The 25,633-nt window shown below is 43.5% G+C and overlaps 4 protein-coding genes across 7 annotated transcripts; all 4 read right to left on the bottom strand.

Annotated features, from left to right (window-relative positions):
- Positions 1-1,097: 1,097 nt before the first annotated feature.
- LOC4333964 (COMPASS-like H3K4 histone methylase component WDR5A) lies at positions 1,098-5,631 on the bottom strand. 3 transcript variants are annotated; one of them, XM_015772972.3, is made up of 3 exons: positions 4,860-5,590; positions 2,057-2,414; positions 1,098-1,428 (listed from the first exon to the last, which is right to left on the bottom strand). In XM_015772972.3, exons 1-2 carry the CDS (start codon positions 5,523-5,525, stop codon positions 2,106-2,108), a joined length of 975 nt encoding a protein of 324 aa, XP_015628458.1. In that variant the 5' UTR covers positions 5,526-5,590; the 3' UTR covers positions 1,098-1,428; positions 2,057-2,105. The 3 variants fall into 3 exon arrangements, with proteins under 3 accessions (XP_015628458.1, NP_001405530.1, NP_001405529.1); NM_001418601.1 differs by having other exon boundaries at positions 1,119-1,428; positions 2,106-2,414; positions 4,860-5,631; NM_001418600.1 differs by lacking the exon at positions 1,098-1,428 and having other exon boundaries at positions 1,838-2,414; positions 4,860-5,631.
- A 1,124-nt stretch (positions 5,632-6,755) lies between these two features.
- LOC4333963 (lariat debranching enzyme-like) lies at positions 6,756-11,329 on the bottom strand. The gene is made up of 10 exons (NM_001418599.1): positions 11,165-11,329; positions 10,925-11,041; positions 10,316-10,473; positions 9,631-9,752; positions 9,269-9,462; positions 8,381-8,563; positions 8,160-8,278; positions 7,908-8,047; positions 7,493-7,573; positions 6,756-7,144 (listed from the first exon to the last, which is right to left on the bottom strand). Exons 1-10 carry the CDS (start codon positions 11,168-11,170, stop codon positions 7,041-7,043), a joined length of 1,224 nt encoding a protein of 407 aa, NP_001405528.1. The 5' UTR covers positions 11,171-11,329; the 3' UTR covers positions 6,756-7,040.
- Positions 11,330-11,761: 432 nt separating this feature from the next.
- Positions 11,762-12,411, bottom strand: LOC4333962 (uncharacterized). The gene has a single exon (NM_001418598.1). It carries the CDS (start codon positions 12,306-12,308, stop codon positions 11,958-11,960), a length of 351 nt encoding a protein of 116 aa, NP_001405527.1. The 5' UTR covers positions 12,309-12,411; the 3' UTR covers positions 11,762-11,957.
- A 1,216-nt stretch (positions 12,412-13,627) lies between these two features.
- Positions 13,628-24,088, bottom strand: LOC4333961 (FIP1[V]-like protein). 2 transcript variants are annotated; one of them, XM_015775701.2, is made up of 9 exons: positions 23,216-24,088; positions 21,486-21,712; positions 20,873-21,002; positions 20,711-20,779; positions 20,484-20,627; positions 18,432-18,533; positions 18,034-18,299; positions 16,020-17,664; positions 13,628-14,981 (listed from the first exon to the last, which is right to left on the bottom strand). In XM_015775701.2, exons 1-9 carry the CDS (start codon positions 23,963-23,965, stop codon positions 14,412-14,414), a joined length of 3,903 nt encoding a protein of 1,300 aa, XP_015631187.1. In that variant the 5' UTR covers positions 23,966-24,088; the 3' UTR covers positions 13,628-14,411. The 2 variants fall into 2 exon arrangements, with proteins under 2 accessions (XP_015631187.1, XP_066164512.1); XM_066308415.1 differs by having other exon boundaries at positions 13,628-14,093.
- Positions 24,089-25,633: the final 1,545 nt, after the last annotated feature.

The raw sequence follows: 25,633 nt of genomic DNA, 5'->3' as shown, positions 1-25,633 counted from the left end.
ACATTGTGGCACATGGTGATAGATAACTAGTAATCGGTATTTTTAAGTAACAAAGGGTTGGCAGTGCTGATTACTCCATTAGTTTTGTATGTAGCACATGCATGGTTAGCTAAGAAATGCCAATCGCCGTTGCTTGCAAGAACAAAAAGTATGCTTAAAAGACATGGAAAGCAATTAGCACCACCAATAAGCACCACGACAAACCCAAGAATGCCTCAGCAATATATGGCTGGATCCCTGATCTACAAGAATGGCACGTCAACAATAATCACATGCGGACAGCAGCATAAAAACACAGCAGCACGAAGGACCCATGATTAGACCTCCTACAAGGCAATGTTATAGAAACTAATGCCAAACAATAAAGGATTGACCTAACAAAGTTGGCCAGAGAGAGACCTCGATGTATAATGAATGTTGATCGAGGGTATAAGGATGTCAATAATTCAGTATAGCAGTAGTCCCATATCGTGTTTTTCTTGTACTCAGGTTGCTACTTACTCCCTCCGTTTCAGATTGTAAGACTTTCTAGCATTGTTCATATTCATTTAGAAGTTAATGAATCTAGACACATATATATGCCTAGATTCATTAACATCTATATAAATGTGGGCAATGCTAGAAAGTCTTACATTATGAAACGGAGGAAGTACTACACATATATTGAACTGAAACCAGGAGAGGTGAGTATTCAGAGCAAACAATCTCAACTTTACTGGAGGCCAGTTCTATGACCATGCTCAACAACGTTTTCCACGTTGTTGTTTACTCGGGAGATCACCAGATAACACATGCAGGGCAGAGTCACGAGTGACCAAAGGAAACAGCTCAAAAAAAGAGAGAAGGAAATAGAATAGGGACCAAATGAAAGATGGCAATGCAAAGGCAGGATGAAAGAGATTTGAAGGTGACCAATAGCTTTCCAGTGTGTAAGTCTAGATGCAAAGCAGAAAATATTTTTTGAAGGGGCAGAAAGGACAGCTTTTGCTAGAGGGAGATGGACAGATCACATCTTATCTAGTTATCTGAAAGGCCCCATGCCTCCCTTACCCCCTATGGACCATTACCCAGTTGCTGTCAATAATAAGGCCAATCCATGCTTCAATGTCTCAAAAAATAATGGAGACGAGTCGTTCATTCCTAGGTGCCCAATGAAATGGCACAGAAAAGAAAGCAGCACTGTTGGTGTTCAGGAACAACCATACACAGCTTATCTGAATTCATGACACTGCTAATCCGCAAGCTGGCAAAGGAAGACACGGCAAGACAGTTTACCGAGTTAGTAATAGGAAGGCAGCATATTTTTATGTCTTTTTTACTACCATTATATGAAGTGGACGAAGTGTTGCTTTGTCTGAGGGCTACGTGATGTACTGATGTCTGAGCATGGTAAGATGGCAAGATCAATGTAGAAGGAAGTCCTTCAACCTGCCAGGAAAAATGAGGAAAAACCTGATTATTCACCAAACAAGTAGCCAAAGGCAGGATAATAATGTAAATTCATATATTTAGAAAACATTATACATCTGTTTAACAGAAAGTGCTCAGGTATGCCCAATCCCAGATTCCCAGCAGATGGCCCATTGTTCTTTTAGTTCTTTTAGGGAATAGCTGCTCCATTATTCAGAGAGATGGTTCAGCCCAATTCCCAATGCTAGTCAAACAACTGTAAATCTTACGGTGCATGCTAGTCAACATGCAGGCCAAATAGAATGGTAGCATCATATATCATATGTAAGCCCAACTAAGGCTACTCAAAGTGCAAAGCAAAGCCCAAGTATCCAACAGGCAACAGCCCCAAAACATATACTCCTATGAACAATTGATTTTGCATTTTCATAGGCATAGTAACTTCACATAGAGGCAAATAACCTACAAAAGGGAGCAGATCAAGTTTAAGAATTCTTTATGTCCAGGCTTTGTTACAACCATCCCAATTCATTAAGAGTTCACCAGAACACAACCCACGAAGCCAGGAGAAAAGCTGATAAAGCAGCATCCAATTACATTCCCCACCACACCAATCTATAATTAGTCTGGAAGCTAAGTAGCTTACCAACCATCATCAGTCAGGTTACATGACAGTCGAGACAATAAGAACTCACTTAGACTTCCATCTGATCTTCCTCCTTTTGGACCCATACTTTCACCGTCTTATCGCCGTCAAGTCCTCCCGATGCAATCATGTTTTCATTGGGGTGGCATGACACTGCAATGACTGTGTCAGTATGACCTTCCAATTTCTGCAAAATCTTTCTTGACTGAAGATCCCATATGTAGACACACTTGTCCTCCGAGCCACTGACAATATACTTGCCATTGGTGATTGAAAATGCTGCTGGAATGCAGTATTTTGTGTTCACATGGCCAGTATATGTCTTAAGAAATTTCCCAGCTGAGAAATTCCAGAGCCTCTGCATAAATAAACATTATGTGAGAACTGCTCTTGTGACACAAAGTACACGTAAGTAGGCTGTAGACACCTGAACATACACCAAAAATTCAATACTGATGTCAAGTAAAAAAACCTCCAACAGGCAGCAGCTTTAAAGTATCAGTGCACTACATAAATCCATTCAGTTGTACAGAAAATGGTTTGGTGAGGTTGGGATTGTTGTCACAGAATCACTACATAATATTCAGTTGTACACAAAGGACTCTGCTGAGTTAGGTAGCGCATAGGATATAATTGTACACAGCCAAGGCCCAAGAGCAATGTGCTTTGCTAAATGGCACTACAATTTAACCTCTTAAAACAATGTGGAGATATTATTTTTAGGATCTGCTGGGTGTAGTACCCTTGCTGATAGGCCAACTCCAATTTCTTGAGAAATGGTACCAAGAATTGTCTCCAGCATTGATGGAGGTTGATAGGATTGCTGGAAGGACCTAATATACTGTAAAGCATTTAACAAATTAAAACACCAAGTGGACCAAGCGGGGAACTAAAGACATAGATAATTGGATATGTTCAGTATGATAACTGATAAATTGCTCCAACCATGATCAAACACTGGGACTTGATCTTCAAGGGAGGCTCCCAAATAAATAAGCACCAGAAAAAAAATTAACTACATGAAATATTTTCTTTTATTATGCAGGAAGATGTTGAACATCGTATTTAAGAAACAACCATGTTTCAGTATAGATACACAGTGGTACATAAGAATAACAATAATTCCAATTCACCGTAACTGTAAGATGGCTAATATTATCAAAGTACCTGTATAAGTGTCAGAATTTGAGAATGTACCAAGCAAGCATTTATACTTGTCTTTTACAATATTGCAGCACAGAACAAAATATTGATTAGATAAAATAATCACAATTTGTCTATTGCATACTGAAGCATTTTGGCCATCCTAACGTCATGGTAAGAGCTCAATACCCAATCTCTACGTCATCCGTCATGAGGAAACCCATATAGTTATTGTACACACTTATAATTCAATATATAAAAAATACCCCTCCTGAGCTTTATGATCCCTCAAGTTAACTAAATATTTTCATTTGGCCTCTTATTAATTGCTTGTTTCAAACACAGAAAAACTTTAATAAGCTACTCATTAATGCCCCAGTTCTCACCTTACTCTGAAAACAACCAGCGAAACTATATTCCTAAAGATAAACCCATCTAGCGCTTCCTTAACCAGCACAAAATTGTTTAGTTGCGAAAGCAAGTGGATTTCTAGGTTTCCAGGTTCACTAGCACTACCTCAAGATTGCACACAACACTAACAACATTGCAGTTTGAAAAACTACTGAAAAGTCATATTTTCTCTAACGACACACTAGTCTACTAAAGCATGGCAAGTATAGTAACTATATAGAGATAACATGCATCTACACAACTGCAAGATCATGTGTGCATGTTGTGGCAGTGAGGCTGTTAAATACTTAAATCTATTGAGTTAATCCTTCTGTCTCCTTCTTGAGAGATGTCCTTGTAGCATTACAAGTTCACAAGGACATTTCATTTCCATATGACCAACTTTTTCCAAGAGCTAGGATGTAGGGATTCAACATGGCAACATGGTCTCAAGTTCAGATAACCTCGGTGGTACCTAAGGGATCCCAAAAAGCATCATATATTTCCCAGGCTAGACATAGCATAAAGGGGTTTAAATGTTGGGCATCAATATGTGACTGATATTAGCAGAAAGCATAAGTGGTTCGACAGAAAAGCATTGATAAGATCAGAAGTATCATCTTGAACCCCACCAAGTCAGCACCGACAAAGGTACACCCAGTGTAAATAGTGAACGATGATTCATATAAATACACCTAAGGTCTTCAATTACAGCACACTCACTTTGAAAATTCGCCAATTGCACACCGCTATCAACCCCAGAGTTCCAACATGTGAACACATTGTCCCTGTAATTGCTAATTAAGCTTGGGCCACCTTGCAAATGGATATAATCTTAATTTCCGAAAATTAAAATTTAAGCATACTCCATAAGCCTTGCAACAGAAAAGGAGATTAAGATGAGAATTACCATCTTCACCTCCAACAATACAGACATGACACCAACAAGGGTAGCTGACATAACTAGTAAACACAGATCCTATAATTACCCCCATAATGCCTTCATTGGCAGCATCCTCACTGGACAACCTGGCAACACTAAGCCCTTAGTTTCCAGTCAATCTACTCTGGCACCATGTACCGCACTGGCTGCGATCTACGATGAAATAATTGCTCTAGCATTGCAATCCTAGGACAGCTAATAGTTTTAAGTTTCGCATTCTAACGAAGCACATAATAAATACATTCACAAAATCACATACTAGCAAATACAAATTTCCACATATGCTGCATTGCTGCAAGTTGAGGGAGAAGTTTTGAAGAAACTCACCAGCTTGCTATCAAGAGTGGCGGCAAGCACGAACTTCCCATTGGGCGAGAACTTGGCGAAGGAGACCGGCGGGCTCTCGTCGTCGATGAGGGTCTTGATGCAGTGGCCGGTGGCGGAGTCCCAAATGCGGCAGAGGCCGTCGTAGCTCCCGGAGACGATCATGGCGCCGTCGCGGTTGAAGTCGACGGAGGTGACGGGCTCGGAGTGCGCAGGGAGCACGCGGAGGCACCTCCCGGACCTGACCTCCCAGACGCGGACGGTCTCGTCGAAGGAGCCCGAGGCGAGCATGTTGCCGTGGGGGCTGAAGGCGAGGCAGAAGGCGTAGTTGGTGTGGCCGGAGAGCGTCTTCATGAGGCGGGGCTCGCCGCCGCCGCCGCCGCCGCCGCCGTCGCCGAGGTCCCAGATGCGGACGGTGCGGTCGTCGGAGGCGGAGGCGATGAGGCGGCCGTCGGGGGAGAAGGCGAGGTCGGAGACGCCCTCGCCGTGGCCCGCGAGCTCGGCGACGGGGCTGGCGAGGTCGGAGGTGCTCCAGACGCGGAGGAGCTTGTCGGCGGAGGCCGACGCGAGGAGGCGGCCGTCGGGGGAGAACTTGACGGCGGACACGGCGCGGCGGTGGCCCGCCAGCGTCGCGCGCAGGGCGTACCCCGGGTTGTCCTCCGCCGCCATTGCCCCGCGCCGCGCCAACCGGAGACGGGGAAGGGAACAAGGGTTTGGGGTTTTGGAAATTTCTTGGGAAAGAAAAAAAATCCCTCGTCTCCGTCTCCCTCTCCTCTCCTCTCCTCCGTGACGGCGCTGTGGTGGTGTAGTGGGCCAAGTCGATGGGCCATGCATTTACTAATTACAGTTGGGCTTTTGACTGTCCGACATAAGTCATATACAATCCTGGATGTGTGTTCAGGTTGTTCATAGGATTGATTTTTTTTTTTTTACGGAGGGAGTATCTTCTCGAGAACAAGGGAATTTTTTCCCCCAACTCCTACTACAAAGCTGAATTTCTGAAATACTGCTCCCTTCGTAGTTCGTACCAAAATGTATAGCAACATAGGATGTTCAAATTCATGGTTTTAAGATGGATAGGATGAGATAGGTTGCTATACATTAGCTCCGTTCCAAAATAAACGCAGCCCTGAGTTTTCGTGTTCAATTTTGATCATCAGTCTTATTTAATTTTTTTTATGATTAGTATTTTTATTGTTATTAGATTATAAAACATGAATAGCATTTTATGCGTGACTTATGTTTTTTAGTTTTTTTTAAAAAAAATGAAATAAGACGGACGATTAAAATTGGACACAGAAACTTATGACTGTGTTTATTTTAGGATGGGGGGAGTATTTTGGAATGAGGTAGCATAATATTTATATATAATTTATGCAACTCTGTAAGGCCTCAGCATGTGTGGTGGTTGTTGATGTGAGGTGTGTTATGTACTTGTGTTGTCAGTGCAAAAACATAAGGGACCCCATGGATAGCAACACGAATGATTCTTTGAAGTTAAACTGTGATGGGGCATTTTCACAAGCAAAAGCGGGTGGATTGGGCATAGCTAGGTATTGGGAGAGTTTCCCAGGAGACATTGTACAAGTAGGCAGAGGATGTCTCCGGCATGTTTCTAGTGCCTTTCAGGCTGAACCCATAACGTGCGAGTATGGAGTTGAGGCGGCGGTACAGCTAGGTATTGGCCTATTGGGAGAGTTTACCTGGAAACTGACGCGCAATGGTAAAACAAGCAGTGATTTCTACCAATTATGATCTCTCCAATTGTGGCGGCTTGGCACTTGGAACTGAAACAGTTGTTGGAGACAAAATTTGTCAGTTTTTCAGGTTAGCCATATGCCTAGAGAATGTAACAGAGTAGCTCATGTGTTAGCTCAGCTTGGATCTGTTTGCTCAGTTCAGTCTGAACCAGTACTGGTTGATATTCCAGTTTGTACCCGTCGTTTGGTTGCCGAAGATACCTCGGATCATGAATAATGAGTTTTCTGGTTCAAAAAAAAAAAAGGATTCATCACCTAGCCTGCAAATCAAGTTAATACACACAATGAAAGATCATTCGTCTACACATCCCATTCAATTCTTCTACACGTAAGCAGCGTAAATTGTACTGTCTACAGGTCAGTTTCCCTAGCTCGTTCCGTTCCCTACAGAGCTAATGCCATGTACTTTCAGGCTTTCAGTTCTTCAGTCATCATCGTCCGCCGGATCATCTTCATCGTCAGGGAGCTCTATGTCGTCACTATCAAGTGCTTGTCCTGTCTGGGAGCTTGACTCATTTCTACTAACCCCTGTCAACAAAAGGTTGAATGCTCAGGAACTACCACTAAGCATATATATGAGAAAGATTTGGGTGGTATATATCATATTTTTCGCTAAGTATAACCAATGTATAATCAATAACAGAACAATTATGTTTGAGTAAGGATAAGTCAGAGTATCGATTGTCTGCTTAAAGAAATATTCATAATTCATATAAAAACATAACTAGCTTAAACCCTGCTGAACCAACCATTGTACATACACCATAGCCAAAGTTTTGCCAGTTCTAGGCTCCACGCTTACCAAATCCAGAGTTGTATATAAGCAGAAATGATAGTCAAGTATAACCATAAGCATTTATTAGAAAAATTACATACCATAAGAATTTGATGAGTCCAGAAGATACGGGAGATTTAGAAGCTGCAGAAAAGACTCAGTTTGTGGATTCCTACAATGAACTGTGTAACACAGGAGAACAGCTTAAAACACATTCAGAAGATCGACAAGAAATGTGAATCCAAGTTGGGTCAGGTTTAAGTAAAACATGTTTTCCTTGCAAAAAAAAAAAAGAAAGTAAAAACCCTTTTTTTAAGAGTAATCAGATAGACTGCTAGCAAATGGTTGGAATTGTTGTTCTAGTAGTTTACAACGTTCTCTACAAAAGCAACTGAATGAATGAAATGAACTGCAATGTAACACAAAACTAATGGAGTAATGCTCAATTTGACCTACAAACTCCTTTTGAGAGAAGTGGCATATTTCTGAAGTTAGAATGTGAATATCAAAGCTCACCTGTTATGGAGGGATTGGATGCTTGACAAGAAGGATCATAAGATGCAGCAGTCTGGACAAAATCAATAGGTTTAGCCCCTCTGGCATTTAACTTGTTCCTAACCCATTGCAAGTCATCTTGAGTGTCAACCTGTTCATCCCTGTAAAACAAGACAATTGAAAAACTCTGGATTTATTTTTTTAAAAAAAATATTTTCAGAACTCTGTTTGCATGCTAACGAGCAAAGACGTTATACGCAGTTAAGCACTGACAGCATTGTAAATGGCATCCGAGTTAAGGAGAAAACATTGTTGAATTTCCGTGTTATTGCAAGCCATTCTTCATCATACTGGATCTCATGTGGTCCTGGACCGGATGGAATGTCTATTACCTAAAATGGATTGGCAAGCCCTCAGAAACAAATGTGTACAGCAAAATGCAAAATTTAATTACAAGGATAAGAAATAATCCTGAATCAGGTAATAAAGGGCACCTGGAGAAAGCCCCGCCGAGGAAGACATTTATCAAGTGCAAGAAACTTAGTTGTAGGCCCACCCTCTCCATGTTGGATAACAGCTGGAAACTTACAATGAAGATGAGCTGAAAACCAGTATGGTGGTTTTAGTTTATTCAGTAGTCTTGCTGCTGGTTCGCTGCCTAGTGTTCTCTTGTTGACCTGAAATAATAAATAAAATCACTAATAGACTGATGCACATACAATCCTGAAAGTTATGTGCTAAGGAAGCATAAAACTTATGTTGTGTAAAAAGTGGGGTTAAACATGCATGGAGTATAATAAGCCAACAGCCTCACAATAATAGTCAGGCTACCGCTAAACATGTCAGCATACAATGAGGATTGACTTTCCCCATAGGGATGTTTTTATAGGCCCAGGGGAAAAGCGAACATGAAGATTGGACTCAGGACTCAGGAGCAGATCTCTGGCTAGAATGAGAGCAAGGTGGAAGTCAGTCGGAGAGCAGAGTGAAAGTCAGAGACAGAAAGCAGAAGTTGTAGTCAGTGTCAGAACAGGAGGTGGCTTGGAATAGAATCAACAAATGTAATCTCATTGCACCATGCCTATTAAGAAGTGTCTTGAAACTGTGGAACCATTATTTGAATGAACAGTGGACCAAGTTGATCCGACCAGCCTATGAAATCATTGTTTTTTTTTTCCAATTGATCTATGAAGCCATTGTTAATATCATTAGTTTAATTTGAAAATACAATACTCAGTATTGTAGCTCAAAAAGATTACTCTCTTGAAGCGTTTTCATACGGTTGGTGCTGGTGACCATTGTCATAGTTATATCTTAGCTATGGAAAAATACTGTTTCCATGTCTAGAGTCTTTAAAAATGTTGTGTAACCGATGGTATTACCTCTTCTTCAAAGAATCTTTTCTCCCGAATAAGCTTCTGCCAGTTTCCGTACTCAGTAATGCCCAGAGGCCAATCATGTGACATGAATATATCTAGAGGCTCCTTCACATGCATTAACTTGAGAACATCATAATGCCTTACATGGTACACTGACCTTATAGTGTTTTCATTGTATGGGGGCCTCTCATAGTGTCCTGCATAAGAAGCAATAAGTTTAAAATACTCTATTCAGAGTTTATTGGTGTTTACTTTTGCAGTTTAGGACGTTTTTTCATTACGCTTCCACTTTTTAAACAATATGTTCTAGATATAAAAGTTGAAAAATATTACAAGGTATCCCAAGAAAATATGAATAAACTTGCCTAAGTGATAATGTTGTTGCTTATATATTCCTGATAGTCCACCAATTCGAATGTTTCCAAACTTAACAACACCAGCGAACCCCAAAAAGTAGATGTTGGGTGCTGCCCATCCTCCATAATACCTATTAGATGTTTGACCACAAAAAAAGTAGCAAAGTTACATTTTTAAAATTAGCAACAATGATACTCCCTCTATTTATAAATGTATGACGATGTTGACTTTTGGACATGAAATTTGACCATTCATCTTATTAAAAGTCAACAATGTCATATATTTAAGATGGAGGTGGCACATCAATAGTATGAACAATGACAGTCAAATATATTGTGTAACTCAATAAAGGCAATAACGAGGATACTTTATCCCCTTCATATATATATTTCTAAACAAAACAGTGATTTCATCATCCAAAAGAAAGTTTTAATTTCAAAACAATTTCATTCAACAATGAACTTCATGCCATTCCTAGCGATCATTGGACATGAATAATCCCAATTAGAAATTTAAAACCAAAATATAAAATACACTATGGAAAAGCGTACAATACACACCGACCAATTTCTTCAATGCCAGTTATAATTATGTGTCATCAAGTGGATGGGAATATACCCTAGGGCCAGAGCAAAGAGAAACCACATTTTTGTATTGCAAGAGGTCCATCAAGCATATATGAAGAAGACTCACAGTTCCCACAAATAATTGGATGCTTCGTGGTTTCCACCTATGAAGATTGTTGGGTATGGGGCAACAGCTTGTCCCGAGTAGTACTTCCAAAATGATTTCATTTCACGAAACCTTGGTTTGACATTAAGACACTGTAAATCATTCTCGTTCCTAACAGCCTGCATCAAAAGGTGAGGTATGTTAACATGTAGCAGAGTACTGCCGAACATTGGTAGAGCGTGATCAGAAAATGAGCGGGGATTAGCTAATAGCCATTCTGGTACTTATTCATAGTAAATATTGGAAACACAAGTGCTTCATCTTACAGACTTGGTTTAGCTTATCTTCATATGCATTGGAGTAGCCGAGTAGCAGTATGAATATCGACATTTTATTTGATTACAAGAGAATTAACACTACTTCGCCACTCCTATCAGTCGAAGTAAACCACCAACTAAACAAACAACTACTACTCCCAAATTCCAACCAGCTGCGGGGACACCAAATGCTATTTTCAACATACACACGAGACCGCTGAACCTTTTTCCCGCATGAATCGCATCAATTCCGCAAAACCTCCCAATTAAGGAAAAGAACCGCAGCAAAACGTAGAGCGCACGGCCTGCTCACCTGGAAGTCGCCGCAGCAGAGGAGGAGGTCGATCTTGACGCCCTCGGCCTTCTCGAGCTCGCGCAGCGTGTCGTAGACCTTGTCCAGCTCCCCGTGCATGCACCCCTCCACCGCGATCTGCAACAGGTCACCCACCGAGGCATTACGTCGAGCACATGGTCGGCAAGGCCAGAGAGAAGCCCACCCTCCCGACCAAAACGGCAAAAGGACAGAGGAGAAGAGGCGCCCCCCTTGACTCACCTTCATGGTGATGACCGCGCGAGCTGGCGGCGGCGCAGGCGGCGAGCGGCGGGAGCAGCCGACGAGAGGCTGAGCGACTCGAAGCTCCGGGGAGGAGAAGGGCACGGCCGCGCCGTCGCGGAGAATCTTGGGAATCGACGAGACGGACCAGGCCGAGGACCTTGCGGCTTGCGGTTTGCGGTTCCCTCGTACTATGGGCCGCAGTTTTAGTAAGGTCTCGTATTCGTGGGCCTACATTCCGGTCCGTACAGTGTATAGGGTGGGATTTTAGTTAAATTTTGGCCCATACTAATGAGCCCTAATTTGGGACCTGAATGCTTTGTGGGCTAAGCACTGCTCTTTCAGTGACAAGAAGCCCATTAGCCGCTATTTACCTGAATGTATTCGCCTCTCTCTCTGTGTGTTTTTTTTGGCGAGGGACGAGTTCGTTAGCTCGAGCGATTCTTAAGCCAGAGGATTGGACAGGAGGAGCCAACACCAAGGCTGTAAAATCGTCGACGAACTCATGTACAAGCGTCTCTTGTGGATTACAGTTTACAGATCCAAGCACTTGTGAAGAACAAGATAGCACATGAACGAAAAAAAAAAGAAGAGGAATGAGAAGAAGAAAAGGAAATCGATTATACATCCATGTACAAGCTAACATGCAGATGCAGGAACAGAGCGGCAATATCATAGCAAACAAAAGAAAAAAGAAAAAAAAAAGGTGCATGTGCTTGGCACTAGCAGCAGTAGCACTACCTATGTACATGTGGGATAATATGCAATTATCGCAAAGAGCTAATTTAGATGTTCAAGAAGACCAGCAGCTGAGCCGGACCGCCTCCTCGAACCTACGCTCCAGCGACGCCGCCTCCTCCGGCTCACCCTCGCCGGCGACGCCATCTCCACCACCACCGCCACGCCTGGTCACCTCCTTCGCCGCGGCGGCCTGCGGCGTCGGCGTCGGCGCCGCCTCCCTCCGCCGTGCCAGGAGGGACAGCGCGCTGCTCAGGCTGACCCGGACGCGACCGCCGGCCGCGCCGCCATTACTCCCCTCCTCCTCCGCCTCCTTCCTCCGGCTGGCCGGCGCCGCCTCCGCCGCAGAGGCGGGCCTGTGCAGCTGGTGGTAGCTCAGGAACAGCATCGATGCGGTCGGGGCCATCGCTTTCTCTCGCTTCGGATCCTCGGGGCCGTGCGGCGGCAGAATCGCAGGTGGTTTTCGGTGTTGTTGGTTTGGTTTGTTGCGGACGAACGGCGAGCGAGACGACGCTGGCTAGGCGCGCGCGGCGGTATTTATTTATGCAGCCGAGGCGAGGAGGCGCCGAATCCGTGACAAAATAGCGAACGTATTACGGTGGGTGCGGGCTGTTTTGGGGGAAAACCAGTGGGCTATCTGCAAATATTGGGCGTGGTTGGTGTCACTGACTCACTACTCGCTGTTACTTTAATCGTCATAAGTTCGCGTTCTACTTTAATCGTCTATCTTATTTAAAAAAATTTTAAAAAAATTTAAAAACATAAGTCACGCATAAAATATTATTCATGTTTATCATCTCATAACAACAAAAATACGAATTATAAAAAAATTTTAAATAAGATGGATGACTAAAGTTAGGTAAAAAACTCATAATTACACTTAAAATGCGACGGACGGAGTACTCACTACTTGCAATTTTGCGAATCCGTGGGAAGGGGCCCCAGTAGACTGGGTGCGCCGGCGCAACGTTTTCGGCTCTTCCTGGAGGCTGCCGAATCGCTGGTTTTCTTTTTCCCATAGTATTCTTTGCGAATTTTTCGCCTGTGAGATTGGGGGTGCAAGTAACTGTGTAAGCAAGTTGAAAAAACAAAGGATGCTGCGTGAGCCGTTTTCCAAGGTGGATAAGGTTTGTACAGTTGTAAACGGGGGACAAGTGCCGTTCTTACGGCGGCACGTGCCACCACACGCCCGGCAGAATGCCTGAGCGCGCCTGACGTACGTGTAATTCGGTCCTAAATTTAACTTGTGGTGCGTGCGTGAGAGGGCCCCCGCACACGGGGAGGAGCGCGCCGCGCTCGTGGGAGGTCAGCTCCGGCGTGTGCCGAGCCCGCGCGCGCATGAGGACCGCGCGGATGAGGCGGAATCCCGTGGCCGGATGCGGCCGAAACCACGACGGTGACCGTCGCAGTGGCGATTGGCCCCGTTGCGCTTGCGCGCAGTTGCGCGAAAGCGTCCGCGGGAGCAAAGGATTGGTTGCGCTCGCTATCGCCTGAAACCCCGAACAGAAATGACAGAACCGAGGCTTATCACAGGGATCTTGTTTGGTTTCTATTGGCCTATACTAATTTGGCAAACTTAAGCTTGGCCATCCTCCTGTAATTATGTACTAGTGGTGTGTTAATTTTGCAATCTTCAGCTTACGTTTATGCTTATGCAAGTAGTACTCGACAAAGAAGCATTCATTTCCGCATAGAACATGGGTCTAGTTCATAAACGAATTTGGATGATCGAAGTCAAATCAATCTGGGTTATCGTCATAAGCAAAATTCCACTAGACAAGCAACCCTACTGTCCACTACCTAAGATGTATACATTATTGATCCGTCCAAATGTTCAGTATACCATGCAGCTCTACACTAGCTCTTGCAGTCTTGCTGCATACTATGAACTAACTTTATGCACGTCAATGTAGGTTCATCAAAATGTACAAGAACATACTATGGCACACAGTAGGTAGTCATCCCAGGTCGTAAAGATCTACCTCGCAGTCAGATGCCATGCTTCCATGCACAAGAAGCGGTAACTTGGTATAGCTTCTGCAACATCAGATGGCAACAGGAATCATACAATAATCAAGTGCCTCCAGATCACCAGCAGTTCATCACAAGAAAAAGATTGCTTGCATGGGGCACCCCTGCTTCTTCAAATGCAGCTCCTGGAACCCACGAAATTGTTGTCGAAGCACCAGTCCTACCAAGTCAGGGAACTCCAATCAGCTGCTTTCCATAAAAGGCTTGGAGCCATCTGATTTTGGTGGCACACTGGCACCGGCGCCACATTTGGACCACCGGAATCATTAGGGGAAATGAATGGGTAAAAAAAATACAGTATCCAGTTCCCCAACCAAAAATCAAACATTTCTGTAAGTTAACACATACATGTATAAATTAAACAGCAAAATCATACATGGATTCCACTTCCAGTTGTAACAGAACAAACATGGTGTGAAGTGTGCAATCCGTCATGATATTCCGCAGGTAATTCCTTCGAGTGACCGTCAGCTCAAAGCTAGCTCCCAGTCCCAGTCCACCTCCTCTTGCGGGCTGGCCGCTCTGGCTTGACTTCCAAATCAGCAGAAGCAGATTCGATTTGCGGAGGTTGCACTTCAGTATCCACCTTTTTGCTTTGCGGTGCATCCTTCTCACCAGGCATGGGAAGTTTGAAACGCTCACTCCGTCTCTTGAGCCTCTCAACAGTGTCTAGATGTCGATCACGCTCTTCGGCGTTCTTCTCAGATGTTTGGCCATTATCGCCACCGCTCTTGAGTTCTGAATTGCCAGCTGCAGCTGCTTCAGATTTACCTAACTCATCAGCAGTAGGAGCTTGAACATCTGATTTGATGGAAGAAAATGTTGGTGCATTTTCATTATCGATACTACTATAGTCTATCTCTTTGTGGCTCGTCCACCGCTCCAACTTAGAGCGACCCCTTCTTGAATCCTCATGGTTTTCATCATCTGACATGGGATCTTCTTCCGCTTGTTTCACAAATGATTCACGTTGTGGATTCTGGCCCTTTTTGGAGGACACAGTATGATCCCTACTATTTTCTTGCTCGCTCACTCCTTTCACATCGACCTATACAGCATTATATTTGCATTTGTATCGAGTGAGTGACTAATCCAAGGAGTTCTAGAAATAGCTGAAACATAAGCCCACATGCAGCAAGGTGACTTCCCAAAATGCTTTGCCATATTTTCTCATTGCAAGGCGTAGGCAATATGTCATACAGATTTTACTTTATTTTGTGTTCCCTTTTAGAAAACATTGCCATGCACCATGCTGGCGTTCAACCAGTAATATAAAGCTAAAGCAGACCAAAAATATAACCAGGCTCAACTTGCCATAATGCCATATGCACTAATGAGAAAACATAGGTACCCACTACTCAGATATAAGAAATCTAACACAGTTTGCAAAATAAGATAAAAGTACTCTGCAAAACAATTAGGAGACAGATTTAGTAACTTGCTTGGATAAGCTCATAACATATTCTTTTGTTGGAAAATGTTGTGTACTTCTGTGCTCCCTTTGCAAAAAAGTGCACTGAAATGTGCATTGAAAATATCTAAAACTGTCCCATGCTAACATGATAGTATCCTACAGATTTCAACCGAAATGTCAGGACACACAAATAAGTGATTACCAAAGTGTAGACATGCACTGTTCATATGAATTCCTTGTTTTTTCCATCCCGTGTATCAGATTTTGAGTTGAAATTTTGCATGGTGATGCATGCAATCATGTTTACAGACTTAGTTGAAATTTTTTGTAAACATCTGAGTGCACTTATGTGCGAAGGGAGCACAGGTTCTCATATGAACATATCACTAAAGATGTGATCATGTAACTGTTATCTTGGAAGAACCAGGATAGGCAGTATAGAAGGAAAAACCCCAATCAATAAGCATCCAAGCTTGACACACTATCAAAAACTTGTAGTATGTTGCACTCGATCATTTGTAACAACAGTAGGTAAAATATCTGCACAGCTCAAAACCAAAGGCTGCAGCAATCAATTTAAAACTATGGCATTCTAGTTTTCTGGTATCTAATCAAATGAACCTCTAATGCATGTATACCTTCCTGAAGTAATAGTCAGCAAGGATTTCATACCTTCCCACCACGATGACTTTCATGGTCTTCACGTCTCCTCTTGCTCGATTTGGGAAGATCATGTTCATTAATATCAGAACTTCTGCCCTTTCTTGTGCTTTCCCGGTATCTATCTCTACTCACTTGGCGAGCACCAGAATTGCTCGATAGACGGTTACCGTCATGAGTATTATTTGGTTTTTCTTGCCTGGTGTTCCTCTCACTGTTATTTGGATTTTCATCACGTGGATGTACATCAGAACGGCCTCTATTTTGCATGTTATTTTCTTCTGCTCCTTGATCTCTCCTCAAAGGGTCGTTTTGTCTGCTGCGCTCTTGCGCTTCTTTGCTTAATCCTGCAGATCTTGATTCATCCTGTTTCCTACCGCTAGTGACTAATTTATCATCCAAAATCCGTCCACCCCGACCAGATCCCCTTCCTTCATCTCTCTGAAGGGTCACAGTGTTGTCATGCTTAGGCCTGTGCCTGTCCTCTCTTTCTCTCTGTCGCCAGTTATCCTCTTTATGCTTTGTATGATAACGATCATCAGCCTTCTCCCTCATCCTAGCATTGTCATCTCTTCTTTTCTGATCAATTCCATCATCCCGCTCTCTCTTCCTTCTGTTTGGGTCATCCCTTCCTCTATAACCATGCTGTCCATGAACTATGTCTTCATTCTCAGGTTTCATTCTCCTCATGTTCTCTTCATCCTTCTTTCTCTTCATATGCGAATCATCTATATTTTCACGACGATTCAGAACAACATCACCACGCTCTCTTGGTCTAGAGCCCCTCCAGTCACCATCATCCAACCGCTTCCTTGCATGAGGATCTTCAATCCTATCATTCCGATCAACAGGTGGCCTCATCTTATTTCTATTCCTTGCACCAACTTCAGCATTGTGTTCGAGCCTCACATCTTCCTCTTTTGCTCGTCTGTTGTGAACACTTTCTTCTCTCCTCTGCCAAATTTCTGTATCTCTTACCCTATCATAACTTCTGCCACGCATGTCCCTGTCTCTGTTTGCATAAGGGTGGTAGGTATCATCCCTACTCCTGGAGGCCAAATGTGATCTTTCCACATCTGGTTTGATGTCTCGAAGGTACTCATCCTTCCGACGAGAATTGCGGTCTTCTCCATCATGATGCCTTCTTGCATCATTTATTCGCCTGGACCGCCTATCTTGCAGAACTTCTTCACCAGATTCAAGACGTTTTTGATTATCTTTGCTGCTACCAGACCTCCCTCTACTATTATCACTATTCCGTGTCCTCAATTCATCCTGATCACTGCTATTGTGTCCAGTGGGCTGCTCTGCCCTAGAAATTAGTTTCTGTTTTTTACCAGAATGAGACAAGTTATCACCATCAGTTGTAGTTGTCTCACTAACCGTGTGAGGATCTGAGATAACATCATCACCATCCACTTCAGCACTATCAACCAAAGCAAGACTGCCATCATTACCATCAAAGTGATCTGCACTCAGTTTATCTGCAGCTTCATCAGCAGCAGCAGGTGACCCTTCAGGACCATCCTTGGATTCTGAGCCCTCATCAGGGTTTTTCTCTCTCTGAGAATCATTGTTTCTCTTTAATGATGTTGTTTGGCGGGGTAATATTTCATTGGAACTTTCAACTTCTCGGGCAGAGCTTCCTTTCGATGACCTTCAAAGAACCAATTTGGAAGCAGCATTACAAATATAGCTTTAACAAAAAACGAAGGATTTGAATGAAGTAATGAAAAACATTCAAGAGAAATGAAGTGCAACTGAAGTAGACTGAATCAGAAAAAATATGAAAAATTGGTAGTGGATAGGTGTAGAAAAATGAACAGAATTCCCCAAGATGGACAAGAAACTGATGTGATGCTGCAATATCTTCACATTTATAGCAACATGGGACCATTACATCATGGGAGGACAATCAACAAGTCCGATATGGCATAAATAGGATCATGCAAACAAAGACTAAATAAACTTAGTTCATGTTAATAAGTTATCTAGTATATCTAAAGGTCTGCAGATATTGGCATACCTTACTCCACGAGGAGAACCCCTTGTTCTGTAGCTGGGAGAGGAGCGGCCATTGACATCTGTAGCATTATCACCTTCAGATGAAACAGGCAACCGTTTCTTATGTTCTTCCTTCCCCAGAGCAGAAGAACTATTCATCTCAGATGTGTATGGTCTTCCTTCCTCAGCCCCATGGGTCCTTTTATCACCTCGTTGAGAATCCTTCTCAGTTTGGTCCACTGTACTATCATCAACTAGTGGATCATCTGATTGTCCCTGACACACAATCTGAAATGGAAAGCAAGGTACTCGTTAGAACTGAAAAGGCACAAAATACTACTCGACTGACAGGCAACAAAAAGCAGAGTTGATCCATATGAGCAGAAACTTGAACACAGGTCGAATCAAAAAAATACTTACCTCTATAACAGAGTCTGATTCACGCATTCGAGGTAAGCGGGTATCAATAGATGGAAGGCGTTCTCCATAGCCAGTTTCAACCTGTATAGGCCTCCCTGTCATCTGACAAGAGAACTCTAACATCAGTATAGAATCTATACAGATGAGCATGGGAAAATAAGGAAAGCTGGCCCTGCGTGTGTTGTAATTGTTCACATGAAACTTGCATGTCTCATAACAGACTGCTAGAGTCATCTTGCACTAAAATTAGATAGTACTTCCAATGACTTCAACTTGCACATAGTCAGAGTACCCATAGGCGATCTGAACCTCCACCATGTGCCCTCAAGGCAAGGTCAGTGTCACGCCCCGACCCTAACACCCAGACCTAGCTGCCTAGGGGTTGAGATCACCCTGCACCTAGTCAAGGCATGGTCAATCCACAGCTCAATAGGTGGACTCAGACCACATCCTACGAGGGACCAGGTGGTAGGTGAACACATGCCAAGACAAAGTCTAGGCCCACTCATCAGCAACAACAACAACAACAACAACAACAACAACAACAACAACAAATCTATAGCTACCTGGTTACTAATTAGCATTATAGTCAGTATACAAGACCAAGAAGCTTAAATACCCCCCAATCCCAAGGGGAGCTTGTTTCTACCGAATGACATCGAATAATCCTGATCCAACACTCTTAGCAATTGGTGATTTGGTGAACCCTACAGGACAGCCTCACACCTAAGGGCAGAGAAAATTAACGATTTGCTACTCGATTTGTTGGGCATTGGTAAAATGACACTGTCTAGATTGCCATTGTTCAAATACCACCCATTTCATTGCCACCTCTATAAAATGACATTTATTAGGGTTTTAGCCATTCATAATTTCTCAGGTTAATCCCTCTCCCTTTATCTGCCATCACTCCAGGAGCAGGAGTTTGCTCGCCACCAAGGGGGAGAAGCCTGCTGGTCAGCCACCGTGTGCCAGGGCTCGGCACACCACCTCGCCTGAGTTCCACCCTCGGCCATCTGCAGTGGCGCACTGCGCACCACAGAAGCAGGCGGTGCCGGAGGGCTTACGAGTGAGCGCAGGCAGTGGCGCCGGCACAGCAATGGTCACGCAGCTTCTCCTTCTCTTCTTCCTCTTACAGGTGGAGCTCGGGGTAGATGGGGAGAAGGGGGTACTTAGGGGGTAGGGGTGCGCTAAGCCCCAACGGCTGCAAAGGTTCTGTCTATGCTAACAGGCCACGACAGAGAGGATGGGTCAATCGACCAATGATCTAATCGATATGTGGGAAGGGGTCGGGGGATTTTGGTCTTTTCCTGTGCCGAATTAGTGGAAGATAGGAGAAAAGAAATTAAAATTTGGCTCAAACCCTCCAAAGTTGCAAATTAACAAGGAGGCAATATAGAGGGTGGCCTTTTATCAAAGCTCAACAAATTGAGTGGCATATCATCAATTTTCTCCCTAAGGGCAGCCCTCCTGACCCAAGTCAAGGCCTCAAGGGGCACACTAACAGGTGTTGGCTACTAGCATTAGATGCCCAAACATATATAAATCTTTGTAGCTCCCTCTTTTCATAGACACCAACCCTTTAACTTCGATGCGTACCCCTATTTATTGATTGAATCCATGTGGCTACCAAACTAGCATGACCATGATTGCAAATTTTCCAATATCTCGTGCTACTTGTTGTCGAGATTTAGTTATACAACAGTACTAAAAATTAGAGGATGTCAATACCAAATCCATACAAAGAGTGGACAACAGCTTTGACCTATATGGAATTTGAAAGTTTAGCGTGATTGAACCAATGCTCCAAGTGGTGGTCAAAAAGGGAATAACTTAAACCTATAGATTGGATAACTATCAATCTCACACAGCTATTGAAAAGAAGCACATGATTGAGTGTGTGGAACATCCTTTCATAATGTACACGTGCACTGATGTGTGAGTGCTGACATTTGCAAAATCATGGCATGGGGTGCGCACTGTGCACGAGCAAGAAAAAACATGAAAAGCAAGAACCAGCTACATAGATGTCAAAGAGAGTGGGTTTAGTACCACAGGTGGACGCATGCTTGTAGGAACTCTTCCTTGGGTATTGACGTCCGTGTGCCCATTATCAGTTTTATTACGACTATCAGCAGAAATGTCATGATGACCAGTAGCAGCAGCTAGCTCCGGCGGCAGATCTGGATCATAGTCCTGAATGGAAACCAGTTAAAGATAGTTCATCAAAAGAATAAATAGCACAGAATTGATATTTTCAAAGTGGGACTATTGGAAACCTGTTCTGATCGCCCGCTCTCATACACGCGTATTCTAGATTGCATTGTGGACTCCAATCGTAGTTGATCCTAGTGATAAATCATGCCAATTGTTTACAAATGAAAAACAGAATAACACTAATAGTCTAATACATGCCAACAAATGATAAAATATGCACTCACCAGCTGCTTGCAGTAGTCTTTCCACTTCTCGTCATCAAGCCCAAAATTAAAGAAGTCTGAAATATCAGCACCAGGGTATTTCCATGGCTTCTCCTCGAATGTTGTATCAACGTCAATATCAAATATAGTCCTGAGTTAAGCAAATTGTCCTTATGAGTAGAAAACAATTAGATATGAAATAGAATTTATTGTACAGATGTATTAATAGATCAGAAGGAATATCCCATCCCAACCTTTCTGCATCGTTGAGGATTTTCCAAAATACATACTAACAAATTGCCAGAGAACATTACAATAATACTAACATCTATCTGATTTGCTTTATAGAATGCTTGTATATAATGATTCTCAATAAAAGGTAAAGCTGTATATCACTGTTTCTTTCTCCTCGTAGTTTTAAGTAAAGCTCAGGATACTCAGTAACCTAAGGGTTCGTATTTGAGTGAATATTAGTGATTTCAGGCAGCAGGTCAATAAGCCCTTTACAATAAGAGAGATGTATTGACAATAAGATAGACAGTCATTCACAACAGCAACAGAATTCCTGATAAGGGAGAACGAACCATTCAACATACATGACTATCATTATTAACATGTCTACCAGTTAGCTTACTTGTGCGGAGGAAGCGTGAAATCTAGTCCACCAAAACCACGACCTGAACCTCCCCATGGGGGCATTCCATAGCCAAAACCTTTATTCATGCCCCTACCAGCACCAGGTCTCCAGTCACCTCTTCCTCGACCAGCAAAAGGTCCCGGTGGTCCAGGAGGGCGGAACTGACCAGTAGCAGTAGGAGCCCCACCTAATGGAGCCCCTAGTGTAGCACCAGGGCGCACATACTGCACGAGGAAGACAAGAAATAATAGAAACATTAGAAAAAGACTTAACAACTAAATAAAAATAAATCAATAATGGTGAGCAATCCTTGATGTCGCGGACAACTTTTCAAGCAGTAAAATCTTCCATTTAACAACAGGAAAACCACAAGAACATATGATAAATTATAAACACAACCTAAACATGTAATCAATTTAGACTTCCATGAGGTTCATTGCTGTAAGCTTTGGACATAATTTACAAAAAATCCACATGCAAAAAGAATTATTTTAGCCCATATGATAGATTGCTTTAAGCAGTTAACCACAAGATAAATGGCACATGTAGTGCAGAGATTTGTACTACTTTGGTTCTAACAAATCTCACATGCAAACACTGTGGAAACTCAAATCTTCCTAAAAATCAAACAAACTAATATTAATTATTTCTTAGACAACCGAAAACTAGTATATGATCCAAATGCCCAAATCATTATAATGTAGTCATATCGCTCAGCAGGGAGCCAGGGAGTGATATAAATTCAGGCTGATTCATATTAGAAGAAAAATCCCTAGTGATAGCATGTCCTAACACATTAGCAACCAGCACAATAGCTACAAATGTGCATGAATCACACTCCCATCATACAGTTATATGATCATACATAGCCTAACCACTGAAAATGATCAGAAATTATAAGAAGCCTGGTATGGGATTGCTGAAATAGCCAATTATCCCACCAAATATCATATTTGTGTTGGTAGAAAGGGAAGGAAAACAAGCCCATTTGTGATTGATCGTTATTTTGCCCCCCAAGACTTCTACTGTCATGTTTAATATAGACAAACTTAACTTGGACTATAGAAACCTACAGCCGAGGTGATTATGATCCGAGTGTGCATGGCCAAGGTTTATCCTAACCCTGTGTATGTAAAGAACAGACAGACTGAAGCTTAGATTTGATGCTATTTGAGCTAAATTATATCAACTATTATGTCCCTGTATCTCTTATTTGCAACAGTAATATTGGTAATTCAAACAGTTGCAGTCTTTCCCACTATCCCCTAGCTTGAAATGACGACACTGTTATTAACATCAATTGGCTTCATCCATGCCATATCTGCGTCTGAAATGAAGTTACTGACTTGGAACTTCACAACCAATCATCATCGCAACCATCTTGACAGCAACTCCCCCTACTTGACAGAGAACTATAACTCCAGCATGGAGATGGCACATTAAGAAGTCTAGAATCTTTGAACTAGCTATATGGAAGCATTGAATAGTAGATGCAAAAATCATTGTATTTCTCCTTTTCTTCCTTTATATGTTAATAATGCATTTACAGTTTACATTGTCGAGCAGTAGGCAGGAATGCAAAAGAAAATCTAAAAAGGACACTTAACTTGGTAAGATATTTACACAGTACAACATAAAACGTAGTGAATTGCAACCGGGTTTACGCCGTCGCCCTCTGCGGGGGTGGCCCGAGCGCATCGTACGGCTTCTTGGCCCAAAGAACTGACCTTGAACATGGAATGGTGCTGCGGGTGGAACCCCTGGCCGCCGCCACTGTACCCAATCCTCCCACCGGGGGCCGCCGCAGCCTTCCCAGGCTCACCGCCCTCCTTCCGCTCCCCTTCCGCCCCAGCCGCTGCGGCGTCCTCCCCCCAATCCTGCTCCTCCATCCCAGGGATAGGGCCATCGGCCACGATGACGAGGTCTTCGCCGTCCTCGTCGTCGCCCTCGTCCTCCCCGAGCCGCCGGCGACCGTCCGTCTCGTTGAGCACGATCTGGATATCGTCCTCGCTGTCACTATCCCACTCCTCGCTCCCCGCCGCCGCCGCCGACGCGGCCGCAGACGACGAGAGCCCCGGGATAGCCGCCCCAGCGTCGCCCGCTACACCCCCCATGAGCGGATCGGCCTCCTCCGCCACGACGGGGGCCGGCTTCGCAGCAGCCGCAGCAGCCTCGCGCTTCGGGGGTGGCTGCGCGGCGCCGCCATCCTCCTCCTCGTCGGCCCAGTCCCCGGTCGGGTCGACACCAACCACGGGGTCGCTCCCGCCCAGGAGCCAGTCGTCGTCCTCCTCCTCATCCGCAGCAGCAGCCGCCTTGGTCGAGGCAGGGGTCGGTGTAGGGTTAGGGTTTGGTGCGGGCGGCGCGGGGGCTAGGGTTTCGGCGGCTGCGGCGGCGGGAGGGGCGGGATTCGACGGCGCCGGGGGGGCGTGGACGAGGATGTCGGTGTAGAGGCCCCCGAACTCGTCGTCGTCCTCCATGGCGGCGGCGAGATCGGGGGAGGAGGAAGGCGGCGGCGAGATTGGGGAGGAGGAGGGTGGGAGGGAGGGGCGGAGGGACGGGTCGCCAAGCCAAGCTCGTTTCGGAGCTGGAGCGGCCTATTAGAAGGGCCTCTCGGCTTGCTGGGTTCTTCTTTTCCTCTATTTGTTTACAATTACAATTTACCGGCGAGATATTATTGTTCTTTTACCCACCACCAAGACCAGTATCAAGCGGGGCTTTTAACTATTTACCACTTTTAGATTTGGCAAATAACTATTTGCCACCCCTATCTCAATGACATGTGGGTCCACATGTGTCTATGACATATGGGTCCAGTGACAAAAAGTTAATTGCCACATTTAAATGTGGCAAATGGTTAAATATCTCGTATCAAGCACGCTTAATTGTCCACTTTTCATCAGTCACTGATATTAAAACGACTTCTTACACCGCATCATTTTATTTTAACATATGGCCTGTTTGATAGAGCTCTAATTCCTAATTTTAGCTTAAGGAGTTGGGTCTGGAGTATAGTTGTGGAGCTGCCTAAATCCAACTCCATATTTCTAGTTCATTTTTTGATAGAGCTCTATTCAGCTCCGCTCCTCTTTTTTTTTGGAGCTGAAACTATTTGGCTGAGCTCCAGAGCCAGAGCTGGAGCTGTACCAAACATACCCATAGTACAAGGTTATATTTGACAAAGTTATGACAAATGGCCTGTTTGGCATAGCTCCAGCTCCAGCTTCACCCCTTCTGGAGCTGGAGCTCAGCCAAACAGTTTCAGTTCCACCTAAAATGGGAGCGGAGCTGGGTGGAGCTCTCTCACAAAATGAACTGGAGTTGTGGAGCTAGATTTAGACAGCTCCACAACTCTACTCCAGACCTAACTCCTAAAGCTAAATTTAGGAGTTGGAGCTGTACCAAACAGGCCCAAAGCTATAGATCTTATGTCCTTACTGGAATTAAAATTTGTAGGATAAACTATAGTGATTTAAACTTTTATATTTCATCTAAACGAAAATTAAGGCTGTGTTTGTTTGGGTAACATTGAGGGAGAAAACACATCGTTTTCCGCGCGCACGCTTCCCAAACTACTAAACGGTGCGTTTTTTACAAAAAATTTTCTATAGGAAAGTTGCTTTAAAAAATCATATTAACCCATTTTTAAAATTTAAAATAATTAATACTCAATTAATTATGAGCTAATGGCTCACCTCGTTTTGCGTATCTTCTCAATCTCCTCGATAACCTTCTCCTCAAACTCACCCTAATAATACATTCAAATGTTATCAACGTTAATGCAGGTCCAGAATTATGGATTTGTGAAACTTATGAATACTTCAAAAAAATCTATTAGGATCTAAAGTTGTGACAAGCGCTTGTAATAATGTGATTATAGTACATGGTTTAATCGAGATTATGAGCGTGTTCGGGTTGCACTTGTTATCTCGTGAGGTTTTCGTGTCAGGTGTCGTTTGGATTTTGGAACGTGGGACCTTTTTATCGGTTCTTATGGAAAGTGAGAAGGTTCATGTGAAAATGATAGGGCCTTGATTTAGATGATGCTGATGTTTGGAACGCGTGCTTATAGTACTATTTTTTTTGCTTTTAAAAAACATATATTGGCGTCGTAGAAATTTCCATTGAGGCATTGACTGCCACTTAGT

Source organism: Oryza sativa, chromosome 3 (assembly GCF_034140825.1).
Source record: "Oryza sativa Japonica Group chromosome 3, ASM3414082v1".
Lineage (NCBI taxonomy): Eukaryota > Viridiplantae > Streptophyta > Magnoliopsida > Poales > Poaceae > Oryza > Oryza sativa.
The sequence above is the reverse complement of the archived record's forward strand: the minus strand, read 5'-3'. Positions and strand labels throughout refer to the sequence as shown.